The sequence below is a fragment of the Pituophis catenifer genome, unplaced genomic scaffold, assembly GCF_029215685.1.
Source record: "Pituophis catenifer annectens isolate HBS135680 unplaced genomic scaffold, rPitCat1.0.hap2 SCAF_3, whole genome shotgun sequence".
In the NCBI taxonomy this organism is placed as follows: domain Eukaryota; kingdom Metazoa; phylum Chordata; class Lepidosauria; order Squamata; family Colubridae; genus Pituophis; species Pituophis catenifer.
In genome coordinates this window covers 209080275-209093282 of record NW_027256883.1, presented here as the reverse complement: position 1 = coordinate 209093282, position 13008 = coordinate 209080275, and the positions used below count along the sequence as shown (strand labels likewise).

Genomic DNA, 13008 nt, shown 5'->3' with positions numbered 1-13008 from the left:
GGGATCACAAATTACCGTATTTTTCGGACTATAAGACACACTGGGCTATAAGACACACCTAGATTTAGAGGAGGAAAACAAGAAAACAAAATAATTATGTAAACCACTTAGAGAGGGCTGTGAAACACTGCGAAGTGGTATATAAGCCTAAATGCTATTGTTATTGCTATAAAATACAAAGAAAAATGAAAATAGTGGAAAAGTAGGGTAGGAAAAAGGGAAGAAGAGAAGGTGTAGAGGAAAAGAGGAAAAAGAAAGCAAAGCACTTGGGTTCTCTTTAGCACGGTAGAAAAAAAATAACATATAGACTCAATTTTTTACTTTTAAAAAGTTGAGGCTATATGTAGTATATAGTACTATATATATAGCATATACAGTACGTGTAACAATATATACTAGCCATTTCTATAATAAACAAAACTTAATCTAATCATCAAAACCCAAAGTCAGAGTTTCATTTTTTTTCCCACCCCAAGCACAAAGTCCAGAAATGGTTTCCAAGCAGAAACAAAGCTAGATGTGTTTTTTCTTTGATTAAGGTGGTCAATTTAGCCATCTTTGCTAATTCCATTAATTTTTCCAGTCGGTTATCCATTGTGAGACACCTCCTTCATTTCCCATGCTAGTTTTATCTTCTCATCCTGCTTTGGGAAAATGTCTAGAGATGGAAAATTCCTAATTCACCTTCTGTTTTTCTGTATTTGCAATATATTGTACAGACACACAATCCTAAGGGAGGGAGAAACTTTCCATGAGATGGTTACTGTCTCTCTCTCTCTCTCTCTCCCTCCCTCCCTCCCTCTCTCTCTCTCTCTTTGTCTGAAATTGATTTTGGATTTCTTCCAATTTAGGCTCATTCCACCTTTGAATCAGCTCGAGCTCCTGAGAAATCTGAAGAGCAAATCAGGATTAACTTTCAGGTTAGTAATGGCTGAGATTGACTTCTGGAAAAATAGACTTAGCATGTGAAATGGGATTTTTATGGTTCTGTACTGGAGTTCTTGAAAACAGAGCTGTAAATCCCAGCGAAGGGGAATTGTAGAGAACCGCAGAGATGACCTTGGAGAAGAAAAGTAGAGAAATATGAATTAAGTCTGGGATTGGAAGATGTTGGAAAGAAACCTCCTTTGATTCTCTTTGGTATATAAAACAATGTTTCCCAACCTTCCGCCATTTTAAGATGTGTGGACTTCAACTCCCAGAATAGAACTCCCAGAATGCCCCAGAATGGGGGCATTCTGGGAATTGAAGTCCACACATCTTATTTATTTATTTATTTATTTATTTATTTGTTTATTTGTTTATTTATTTATTTATTTATTTATTTATTTATTTATTTATTTATTTATTTATTTATTTATTTATTGAATTTATATTACCGCCTATTCACCTTACAGAATATAAAACCACATTTAAAACAATAAAAACTAACCAAAAAAAATCAAATAAATTAATATAGTACAATATGACAAAATCACCGCCCACCCTGGCGACAGCAGATCACATGAGCCATTTAATAGGCTCCACCCCTCTCTGAGTTCCCTAGGCCCGCTGGCAGAACCAGGTCTTTAGCGCCTTCTGGAAGAGTGCTAGAGTGGGGGCCGTTCTAATCTCAGGGGGAATGATGTTCCAGAGAGAGGGAGCCACCACGGAGAAGGCCCTTCTTCTGGGTCCCACCAGGTGTATCTCCCTCGGGGATGGAACCCGCAACATTCCCTGCCTCCCCACTCTGTTGGGTCAGGTAGATGAATTCGGCAAGAGATAGTCCCTCAGATAACCTGGTTCCCATCTTAACAAGACTAAGGTTGGGAAACACTGATGTAAGAAGAAAGGAAATTACAGTGAGGCTTTTAAGAAGGAGGCAGGCTAAATTGGGAAACAGACAACATTAGAAACACTGCAACTCTACTTTATGAAAATAGTTATTAATAACAGACTTTTGAAAAGCTTTACAACTATTCCCCTCTCTCTTTCTTAAACCAAAGAGAGTCAAGACGGTGGAATTTTAAATTTCTCGCTCGCCCTTTTTGGTTTTTCCAGAATTAATTCATGTTTTGCTACCAGCTTCTACATTCCTGTTCAAGGTCATCTCTGATTGTTTACAGGAATGCAGGTTTAGCCATCTCTCCTTCTACTTCCCTTGTGTAAGTCAGTAAGTTTAAATAGCTACTGTGAATGCATATATTCTGCCTAGGGGGAATATAGTTTAATCATTTAAACTCACTTTCTCTTTGCTTGTGCGCACAAGATAAAAGAAGTTTTGTCAGTTGGCTGCAATTTTCCATGCCTTTGGGAATTTAGGCTTAGTCATCTGTCAAAACTCGCTGTCCTTTGCTGTGTAAATGGGCCAGCCAAAAGGAAGAGAGAGTTTGGAAGGGATTCTAAAGTCTATGTTCCCCAGCTTTGCTTGCACAAGTCCCCAGATTGTCTCAGTTTTAATGGTTTGAAAATATGTGATGGCTATGAAAAGAAGCAAATGAAGGTAAGAACCAAAACGATTGAGGATTTATATTTTTGAAAAGAAAAATTTTAAACAGGGGTGGGCTTCAAAAATTTTAGCAAGGGGTTCTCTGCCCAGTTGCTGGATGGGCATGGCCACAGTGGGCATGGCCTAGTCGGCCTCCTTCAGCACAGCGAGGGGGGCATTTTTGTTCTTCCCGGGCTCTGGAGGCTTTCCTCGAGCTTCTGGGAGGGTGAAAATGGCCTCCCCAGGCTCCAGAGGCCCTTTGGAGACCGGAAATGGGCCCATTTCTGGCCTTCCCAAACTTCCGGTAGGCCCGTTTTTTGCCCTCCCCGAGCCTCTGTGTGCACCCTGCACTTATCTGCATCTAAAGCGGGCCATGTGGGGATTCCTGGGAGAGGCGGGGCCGGGTGGGCGGGGCGGGGCGGGGCCAGCCAGGAGTGGGATTTCAGGGTTCTCAGAACTGCACAGAATCTTAGCTAGAGGTTCTCCCGAACCCCTGCGAACCCCCAGCAGCACACCCGATTTTAAATTATATATTGAAAATTTGCTTTATACATACACAATTTACTAGGCAATCTTTCATTTTAAAGAAAATGGGAAAAAAATGAGGCTAAGAACGAAAGAAAAAGAGAATAACCTGCCGTATATTTTTCACTTGTTAGGAATCTCTAGCTCACTAATGAACTCAGTACTATAATATGAACAATACGAAATATTATTCAAAGTTATCCCAACATTCCTGCAATAATAACACATATTTGCCATGTCTTGTGACTAGTAGAAAATGTTGCCTTTTCCAAAACAGACAAAATCACACATACTTTGTCGTCTGAAATGATACAATATGGCATTCAGAATAATCCCAACGGTGCTTTTTTCAAGAGGCAACTGGACTTTCTGGTTTTTCCTTGAAGACGTTTTGCTTCTCATCCAAGAAGCTTCTTCAGCTCTAAACCAGTTGCCTCTTGAAAAAGCAGCTTTGGGACAACCATGACCAGGATGACTGAGAATCTTCATAGGCACACAGAATAATATAACTTTTCCAATGTCTTAATATAATTCTTTTAGCCACTGCCCCATGCCCATTGCAGCCATAATTCTGATACAAACAGTCAAATAATATTACTAATAATATTAAGAGAGCAATGGGTCTACAGCAGGGGTGGGCTGCTGGGGGTTCGCAGGGGTTCTGGAGAGCCTCTAACTAAGATTCTGTGCAGTTCGGAGAACACCCAAATCCCACTCCTGGCTGGCCCGCCCACCCCTCCCCTCCCCTCCCAGGAGTCCCCATGCGGCCCATTTTGGATGCAGGTAAGTGCAAGGCATACGCGGAGGCTCGGGAAGGGTGAAAAATGGGCCTACCGGAAGTTCGGGAAGGCTGGATATGGGCCTTCCAGAGGGCCTCTGGAGCCTGGGGAGGCTGTTTTTGTCCTCCCGGAGGCTTGAGGAAAGCCTCCGGAGCCCGGGGAGGGCGCCCCTCTCCTGCCGTGATGCAGGAGGCCAACTAGGCCACACCCACCATGGCCACGCCCACCCAGCAACCAGGCAGAGAACCCCTTGCTAAAATTTTTCAAACCCACCCCTGGTCTGCAGTACAGTTATCTCGCATTAAGTTGTCCTCTGGCGAGTTGGCAGCAGTGAGTTGACATAGACTCTCTTTGTACGAGCTTGTAAGTATTTCCTCTGTTTTGTTACTCAGTTTTGTTTGGCGTTCCTGGACCATCTTTTTTCTCACTGCAAATGTAGTTTCATTGCTAACATTTCTGTTTAATTCTCGTAATTTTAATTGTCCTGTAGTACTTTTTTTTTACTTTTTATCTTATGGTATACTGCTCAGACTTATTACATCAGTGAGACAGGTGGCATAAAATTTAACTAACTAATTAACTAATTAACTAACTAACTAACTAACTAACTAACTAACTAACTAACATACTTCTGTTTCTCTTTAAGGAAAGAACCACAGCCAGAATCATCTCCAAGGTCTGTATATTTTACGGAAGCCCATCCTTTATGCCTTCCCACTTCACTCTCTCTTTATGTCTGTGTTCCCGTTCTCTTTATGTCACACGTGTGATGCATCCTAGCGACATGGACCTGAGAGCCATTCAAACAAACGTTGTAAATGTTCAACCCGCTCAAATCCTCTGCTATGAAACCATGTCCACAGGGTCCAGGACAATTCACCGTGGCCCCTTAACCACTGCCAACTCACGTCTGCCATCTCACAGCTGCTACGTTCCTGCAGGACAACTCCTCATGGCCAACTCGCCATGGGGACAACTCCCCGTGGGTGGCCAGAAGGCCAGAACCAGTGGGCGAGCAAGAGGGCAGAGTGCCGAGTACATTGGGGCAGGTGATAGGGAGGTGGCAGTGGCTGGGGACTTCCCATTTTCTAACTCTGCACTGTTGTTGCCAGTGCCGTGCTGGATGCAGAGCCGCCGCCAATCAGCAGTGGGGTGCATGTGAAAATGGGAAGACCCCATACGCTGCCACCCTGCCACTGGCCCCAACCCGCTCTGCCCACCCGCTCACTTGCCTGCCCGCCTGGCTCTCCCTCCAGCCGCCTGCAGCGAGTTGTCCCTGCAGCAAGTTGGCCATGGGGAGTCGTCCCGCAGCAACTTAACAGAGGCGAGTTGGCGGTAGTGAGCTGGCCATGGCAAATTGTCCCATTCCGGGGTCCAGATGCCTTGTATGGACAACCTGTAACAGTGGGCCTTTGATCCTCCTTTTCTGCCTTTCCCGTGACAATATGACCTTTAGCAGGTGGAAGTTGTAGAGCAGGTGCTGCAGCAGCCATCTAACCATTTAGGTCCGCAAGGACCTAAAGACGTGGCTTTTTAAACAACTCATCTGATCTGCGGGGTGTTTTTAATTGGTTTTAATATGGGTTTTAAATTGTGGGATTTTAATTATGCTAAATTAATTATATATATTTTTTTATTGTTCTTCGGTTTTTAACCTTTGTGAGCCGCCCCGAGTCCTTCGGGAGAAGGGCGGCATATAAATTTAACCAACCAACTAACTAACTAACTAACTAAATAGATAACCTCTGAGATCTCGCACTGTCCTATAAAAAATGGAAAAGAACATGGAGAATCCATGTCTTGCAGGAAAGCTGGCATAACAGGTCTCAATTCCCTAAACTGAGAATTTAAACCAGGCTTCCCAAGTTGTGGTATTCCAGATGTGTTGGGCTGAGCCGTATCAGTCTTCAGCTCGTAATCACGGTGACTGAAGAATGATGGGAGTTGTAGTCCTCCTGTTCACTGGGAGAACACCAGGCTGGGAAAGGCGATTCCGAAGTGACGACGAAGCGGTGATCATCTCCCATAATCCTCTCTTCCCTCACCTGTGTCTCAGCCTTTCTTTTGGTCCCAATAGCAGTGAAAGAAAGGACGTTCATGTACGCACCAACATTTGTCACACATCCCTGCTTTTGAGCAAAAAAAACCCCCACACTTTTCTTGCAAGCCAGAGGAGTTTCTCTCCAGCTGCATCAGTTCCTTTGCAGACTTTGTTCGAAGCGCATAGTTCCCATGACCATCTGCCTTCCGCATTGGATGATGGTTTGCGGAGTGCTGAAGATCAGGCTGCAGGTTTAGTTCACGCTAAAACCCTAAATATCTGTGGGATGCAGCTTGGCTAATAGAACTAATCCTAGTTCCAGCAATGCTTTCCCATGGTAGTGTGCAGTGGAACTGCAGCAGTTCAACCAGTTCAAATGTAGGCCGAACAAAATGGCGGACGTTAGCTCTCTAGCAAAGGGGACAGTCTGGGCATTCATTCGGACAGTGAGTGGAATGAAGGATCAGTGGGTATAGCGTTTCAAACTTGGCAACTTTAAGAGGTGTGGACTTCAACTCCCAGCATTCCCCAGCCAGCATGGCTGGCTGGGGAATGCTGGGAGTTGAAGTCCGCACCTCTTAAAGTTGCTAAGGTTGAGAATTATTGGATCAATCCATACTGTAGATCGGGGTGGGCAACTGTGGCCCTTTTACAACCTGTGGACTTCAACTCCCAGAATTCCTGAGACAGCCAAGCTGGCTCAGGAATTCTGGGAGTTGAAGTCCACAGGTTGTAAAAGGGCCACAGTTGCCCACCCCTGCTATAGATGGATAAGTAGGGAGGCATAGAAACAGAGAAGAGAGAGGGAGAAACAAAGAGAAAAATTCAGCTGATTTCACTCAACGTTCTTAGGATCTGATTGCTTTTACAAAATATTTTTCACCAAGGTTATCTTTGGAGCCCTTGACTTTTTAAAATATATATATATATATATATTGGAGCTGAAAGGTGAAAAGGATGCAGTTTGCTCCCTCTCACATGCTGGGGTAGACCAGGTGTCTCGATAGAAAAACATATATATATATATGTTCCATATCATATATATATATATAGTTCCATATCATGTTGTAAAGCTTAAAGTTTGTCTGAAATTCTTATCTCACCATTACTTTTTTTTTAAATTGGTGAGGCCGAAGAAGGTGACAGGCACCTTCTTGGTAGAGTGAGGATGTGAAACTTGGATGCTCTTAACTTTAGCCACTATTCCTTGCTGCCTTTCTTGAAAAATACACCTGTTTGTAATACAGTTAGCTCTTGACTTACAACAGTTTGTTTAGTGACTGTCCGAAGTTACAACGGGACTGAAAAAAGTGACTAATGAACAGTTTTCACAGTTATGACCGTTGCAGCATCCCCATGGTCCTGTGATTAAAATTCAGAGGCTTGGCAAATGACTCATATTTATGACAGTTGCAATTTCCCAAGGTCATGTGATCCCCTTTTGCGACCTTCTGACAAGCAAGAGTCAGTGGGGAAGCCAGATTCGCTTAACAACCGTGTTACTAATTTAACAATTGCAGTGATTCACTTAACAACTGTGGCAAGGAAGGTCATAAAATGGGGCAAAACTCATTTAACAAAGGTTGTTTAGGAACATAAATTTTGGGTTCTGCTTTGGTCGTAATTCGAGGATTACCTATAGTCTTCTCCTTCTATACAGGTAAACCTCTATGTATGTCCATAACTGAGCCCAAAATTTCTGTTGCTAAGTGAGACAGTTGTTAAGTGAGTTTTGCCCAGTCTTATGACCTTTCTTGCCACCGTTGTTAAGTAAATCACTGCAGTTAATAACACGGTTGTTAAGTGAGTGCGGCTTCCACATTCAGGTTCCTTGTATGAAGGTCACAAAAGGTGATCATACGACCCCAGGACACTACAACCGTCATAACTGTGAATCGGTTGCCAAGTGTCTGAATTTTGATCACCTGACCATAGGGATGTTGCAATGGTCGTAAGCGTGAAAAACAGTCGTAGGTCACTTTTTTCAGTGCCTTGTAACTTCGAACGGTCACTAAATGAACTGTCAAGGACTGCCTGTATTTGCAACCATTGTTCTGCCCAAGAGAAGTGGTATGAACGTGGACTTTCTTAATTATTTTGCAACTGTTCAGAGGATCTTTTTGGTTGTTTCCTGTTGTCTACTATCAGTTGTTGTTTTAGAATCATAGGTGGTATCTTTTCTTGTTTCCATAGAATCATAGTGTTTTACAGGCCAATTCTTCACTCAATCCTGAGTTCTGAGTCCTGAGCACCGACACACCGGCCAATTGCTCTCTTCCGGGTTCCAGTGCTCCGGACAGCTGGTCTTGCGCACGCCGGAACCCAGAAGAGAGCAGCTGGCGACGGTGCACATGCCTACAGAGAGGGCTCTGTGTGCCACCTCTGGCACGCATGCCATAGGTTCGCCATCAAGAGTATAGGGCTGCGATGGCGAACCTATGGCACTATGGAACCGAACCTATGGAACCGATGGCGAACCTATCACTGGGCACGCGAGCTCAGCTCCGGCGCACATGTGCATGCCGGCCAGCTGATTTTTGGGCCTTCTGGGCCCACAAGAAGTAGGGAAACAGGTTGTTTTCTGCCTCCGGGGGGGTGGGGTGGGGAAGACCGTTTTTGCCCTCCTCAGACTCCTAGAAAGGCTCTGGAGCCTGGGGAGAGAGAAAATCCGGCCCACCAGGAGCGGGGGGGGTCACAGGGGCGGGGCACATAGAATTATGGGTGTGGACATGCGTGCGCTCCCCCCTTCCTCCCCCATGTAGGAAATTCTGTTCTTGATTGCGGTCATAAGTTGAGGCCTACCTCTGCAAGGGTCACTGCCATGCACGGTTCCATTTCCTGCTGATAAGTGTGGAGAGCATTTTGTTATCTCTATACTTTTAGTCATGCGTAGGTGCATCTGGGCATCTCCTATTCAGCTCTATGTCTGGCTAAAATATACATAGAATTTTAATAGATTTGGAGGAATTGTTTAATTCCAGACTTGGCAACTTCAAGACTTGTAGGCTTCCAACTCCCAGAGTTCCTCAATTGGCCTATGCTGGGAGTTGAAATCCACAAATCTTAAAGTTGCCAAGTTTGGAGAGCATAAAAATGTTTTGATCTACTTTCTGGAATCTTCTGTTCAGAAAGTGAACAACAGATGAACTGAAGACCAGCTGGTGACGAAGCTCCAGTCCACAAAAGGAGTCCTCAAAAAAAAACCTTTGACAAAAATTGATTTTATTTTGGTTATTGTATTTAGTAGTTGAGCGTTTTAATATATTCATAAGGACTGGCCAAATTAGATAGCCTGACTCATTGGTCTGGTGTGCTATGAGATAATTGTAAATTATTTGATGTTGAACTCTAGATTGGTACCTTCTAGAATCTATTAGGACAGGATACCTGAAGTAATATGATGGTCTTTGGGCCAAGCCAGTTGCTATGCAAGAGATATGGAATTCTCTTTTTATCCTGTAGAGCAGGGGTGTCCAACTTTGGCAATTTTAAGACCTGTGGACTTCAACTCCCAGAATTTCCCAGCTAGCATGGATGGATTGGAGCCTTGGTAGTACAAGGGTTTAAGGCACCCTGTTATTAAGCTGCTTAAGACCAGCTGCCTGCAATTACTGCAGGGTTCGAATCTCGCCAAGGCTCAAGGTTGACTCAGCCTTCCATCCTTTCTAAGGTAGGTGAAATGAGGACCCAGTTTGTGGGGGCAATAAGCTGACTTTGTATAAATATACAAAAGAATGAAGGCTATTGCTTAACGCATTGTAAGCCGCCCTGAGTCTTCGGAGAAGGGCGGCATATAAATCAAATTAAAAAAAAATAAATAAAAAAAAATGTGGGAGTTGTAGTCCACAGGTCTTAAAATTGTCAAGGTTGGACACCCCTACAGTAGATGAAGCCGTGCAGGCTAAGAGTATTTGGAGTTAAATCCAATTTATCCAGAAGTATTGGGTTGGGAAGGAGTAATTTAATAGAAAATTAAATTAGTGCTTCTCTGATGCCCTCTATATTAAAAACAGTCCCTAATGTGAATGTATTTTAGCTAAGCTATTAATTTGATAATTACCAGTTTTTGAGGGTATGTCATCCAACGTTCCTGAGATATCTATTTCCAAGTTCTAAATAATCTTCAGAGGCAAATAATATTTTTTTTAAAAAAAACCCTAAAGCATAGATCATTTAATGAAGAATTGCAACCTAGGTTATTGCTAACACTGCTAATAAATTTCCATATTATAACCCCAAATGACAACCACTTACAGGCCTCTCGAAATTAATTGTTAAGACATACTTCCACAGGCTTTCCTGTGGAAAAACTGCTTTCCAATTTAATTTGATTTGATTATTTGATTTAATTTGATTTTTTAAAATTAATTTAATTTTTAATTTATTTATTTTTAACAATTTAATTTAATTTCTAAATAATTTAATTTAATTTGGTTTTTTAATAATTTAATTTAATTTAAATTTTTATTTATTTATTTTTAATAATTTAATTTAATTTAATTTAATTTAATTTAATTTAATTTAATTTAATTTAATTTAATTTAATTTAATTATTTAATTTAATTTAATTTAATTTAATTTTGGATTGAAGCAATGAATGGAAGTTAGGATCAAGATTAGATTTATTTGGGGTTTTGTGGGGTTTGGTTGAATATTTAAAGGACTGTCAAAGAGAAGAAGGGTCAAACTATTCTCCAAAGCACCTGAGGGCAGGATAAGAAGCAAAGGATGGAAACTAATCAAGGAGAGAAGCAACCTGGAATTAAGGAGAAACTTCCTTGACAGTGGAATAACTTGCTTCCAAAAATTGAGAATGCTCCAAATTGTCCGAAATGATATAAGAGTCTCCTGCTTGAGTAGTGGGTTGGACTCCAAAGTCCCTTCCAACTCTGTCATTTTGTTATTCTGTCAAACGTGGCCCTCCCTCCTTGCCTTCTTCAACGTGTCTGGTTGGGTAGGAGCCACCTGGTCTAACTTTTCTACTCTCCCCTCATTTCCAGTCAAGCCACTCGGTGCAGAAAATCTTTTTGTGGATGCTGCTCAGGAACCTCTAGGTACCACAGCAATTGCTTTGCACCGAACCGATCCAAAGCTGCACGCTCATTCTCTTTCTCTCTCTCTGTCTTTTTCTTTTCCTGCTACCTTCTGTTCTGCCCATTCATCTGCTTCATAGAGGTGAGCTGTGCTAAGCCAAGGACGTTTGGCAGCATCTTTTTCTTCCTGGCAGGCGGATAAAAGGCAGGGACTGTGAAGGAAGGCGATTGGCTTCGGGGAAGGTGGCTTAGCAAAAGGTTTTCCAGGGCATGAGAAGAGGAAAAAAAAAAAGATTTAAATGTGTCAAGACCACAGGTATTAATTAGTCTGCACAGCAAAGCAAAGCAAAAACCTGCATTACACAGATAGTCCTCGAGTTACGACCAACATTGAGCCCAAAATTTCTGTGCTTAAGTGAGGCATTCGTTAAGTGAGTTTCCCCCTATTTTACGGCCTGTCTTGCCACGGTTGTTCAATGAATCACTGCAGTTGTTAAGTTAGTAACACGGTTGTTAAGTGAATTCTATTAGCTTCCCTATTGACTTCGCTTCTTAGAAGGTCGCAAAGGGGGATCACATGACTTCAGGACACTGCAACCGTCATAAATATGAGTCAGTTGCCAAGCCTCTGAATTTGAGTCACGTGACCCTGGGGATGCTTCTGCAACGGTTGTAAGTGTGAAAACTGGTCATTGGTCTCTTTTTTTTCAGGGCTGTTGTAATTTCAAATGGTCACTAAATGAACTGTTATAACTCGAGGACTATATGTTTTAAAGGGAAAGTTTGTTCTTTAATGCCTTTGTAATTCCTCGATTTATAACCGTTGGTTTAGTGACCATTCAGCGTTACAATAGCACTGAGAAAAGTGAGTTGTGACCAATTCTCGCACTTAGAACTGTGGCAGAACCCCGAGGTCACATGACCAAAACTTGGACACTTGGCAATGACGCTTATGACAATTGCAGCATCCCGGGGTCGTATGATCATCATTTGCAATCCTCCCACCCAGCTTCCAAGAAGCAAAATCCATGGGGGAAGCAGGAGTTGCTTAACAACCGTGTGATTCACTTAAGAACTGCAGTGATTCTCTTAAGAACCATGGCAAAAGGATCATAAACTCAGACGCAGCTCACTTAACAGCTGCCCTGCTTAGCAACCGAAATTGTGATCTTAATTGTAAGGGTAAGTCGAGGACTACCTGTAAACGCTAATAAATGGAGGGCTCTCCCCCTGCTGTGGATCTTTTAGCACACAGTGGTCCCCAACCTTTGGGGGGGGGAAGGGGAACCTGGGCCACATGATTGGTGGGCTGATGTGGGCGCGTGCATGCTTAGCTTCACTCATGCTTCTCTGCGCCAAAAGCTTTTGCAAAGGGACTGAAGGCTTGAAGCGGTGCAGGTTCGCATCCCCGAATCCTTTAGTTTGTTTGCAAAAGCTTTTGGCGCAGAGAAGTCTTTGGGGACATGGTGTCATGCTCCTTCAGTCTCACCGAGGCTGCCCTATTGTGGCCTGTTGGCTGCCGGCCCTTCCAGCAGCTGAATCAAAGGAGGAGGAGGTGTGGGAGTCAAGGTCAGCATCAAGGCAACCTGAGAGCTCCGAGGGGGAACAGGGAATGGAGCTATCAGAGAGAGAGAGACAGAGGCGGAGCCTGGGCCGTCCGTCAGCCCTCAGATGGAGAGTCAACAGCACCCAGATCTGGAGGTGGCTGATGAGGAAGAGGAGGAACAGCTGGGCCCAGTGCCTGATGCACGGCTGCGCAGAAGGCAGAGGAGAGGAGAGCAGTGGAAATCAGTGGGCCGACCCTTGGGATGGAAGAGCCGCCGCTGCAGGTAGCCTTGGCGGTCAGTGAAGCTGAGCAGGATATCCTTGTCCCGCTCAATGCTCCCAACACTTCTCTTTTGGAGCATTGGGAGCAGGCGACTTGGTGGCCTGGCTGAGGGAGGTGGACAGGGAAACTGGGCAATACAAGCAGCAGGCCAGCTCGCACGCACATGCTCGCAGCTCCATTCACGTAAGATAGAAGAAAAGCCTTTGGGGCGCCACTTGCGCTAGTGTAGCTGCGTGTGCGTGCCAGCCTGCAGCTCATGTGGCCCGGTTCCGAATAGACCACGGCCTGGTAGTGGGTCATGACCAGAGGTGAGATTAACTTACCTTCCCTACCGG

The 13008-nt window shown here is 43.7% G+C and overlaps 1 protein-coding gene across 6 annotated transcripts in view; it reads left to right on the top strand.

Moving 5' to 3' along the window:
* Positions 1-13008, top strand: part of KCNQ2 (potassium voltage-gated channel subfamily Q member 2) — a 132158-nt gene that overhangs the window by 87526 nt on the left and 31624 nt on the right. For 4 of the 6 annotated variants that reach the window (XM_070940143.1, XM_070940144.1, XM_070940142.1 and 1 more), the window contains 2 exons: positions 852-920; positions 4418-4447. In XM_070940143.1, the coding sequence (XP_070796244.1) occupies positions 852-920; positions 4418-4447 (99 nt within the window). Of the gene's footprint in view, positions 1-851; positions 921-4417; positions 4448-10812; positions 10867-13008 lie in introns of all 6 variants that reach the window. The other 2 variants (XM_070940141.1, XM_070940139.1) reach the window with 1 other exon arrangement.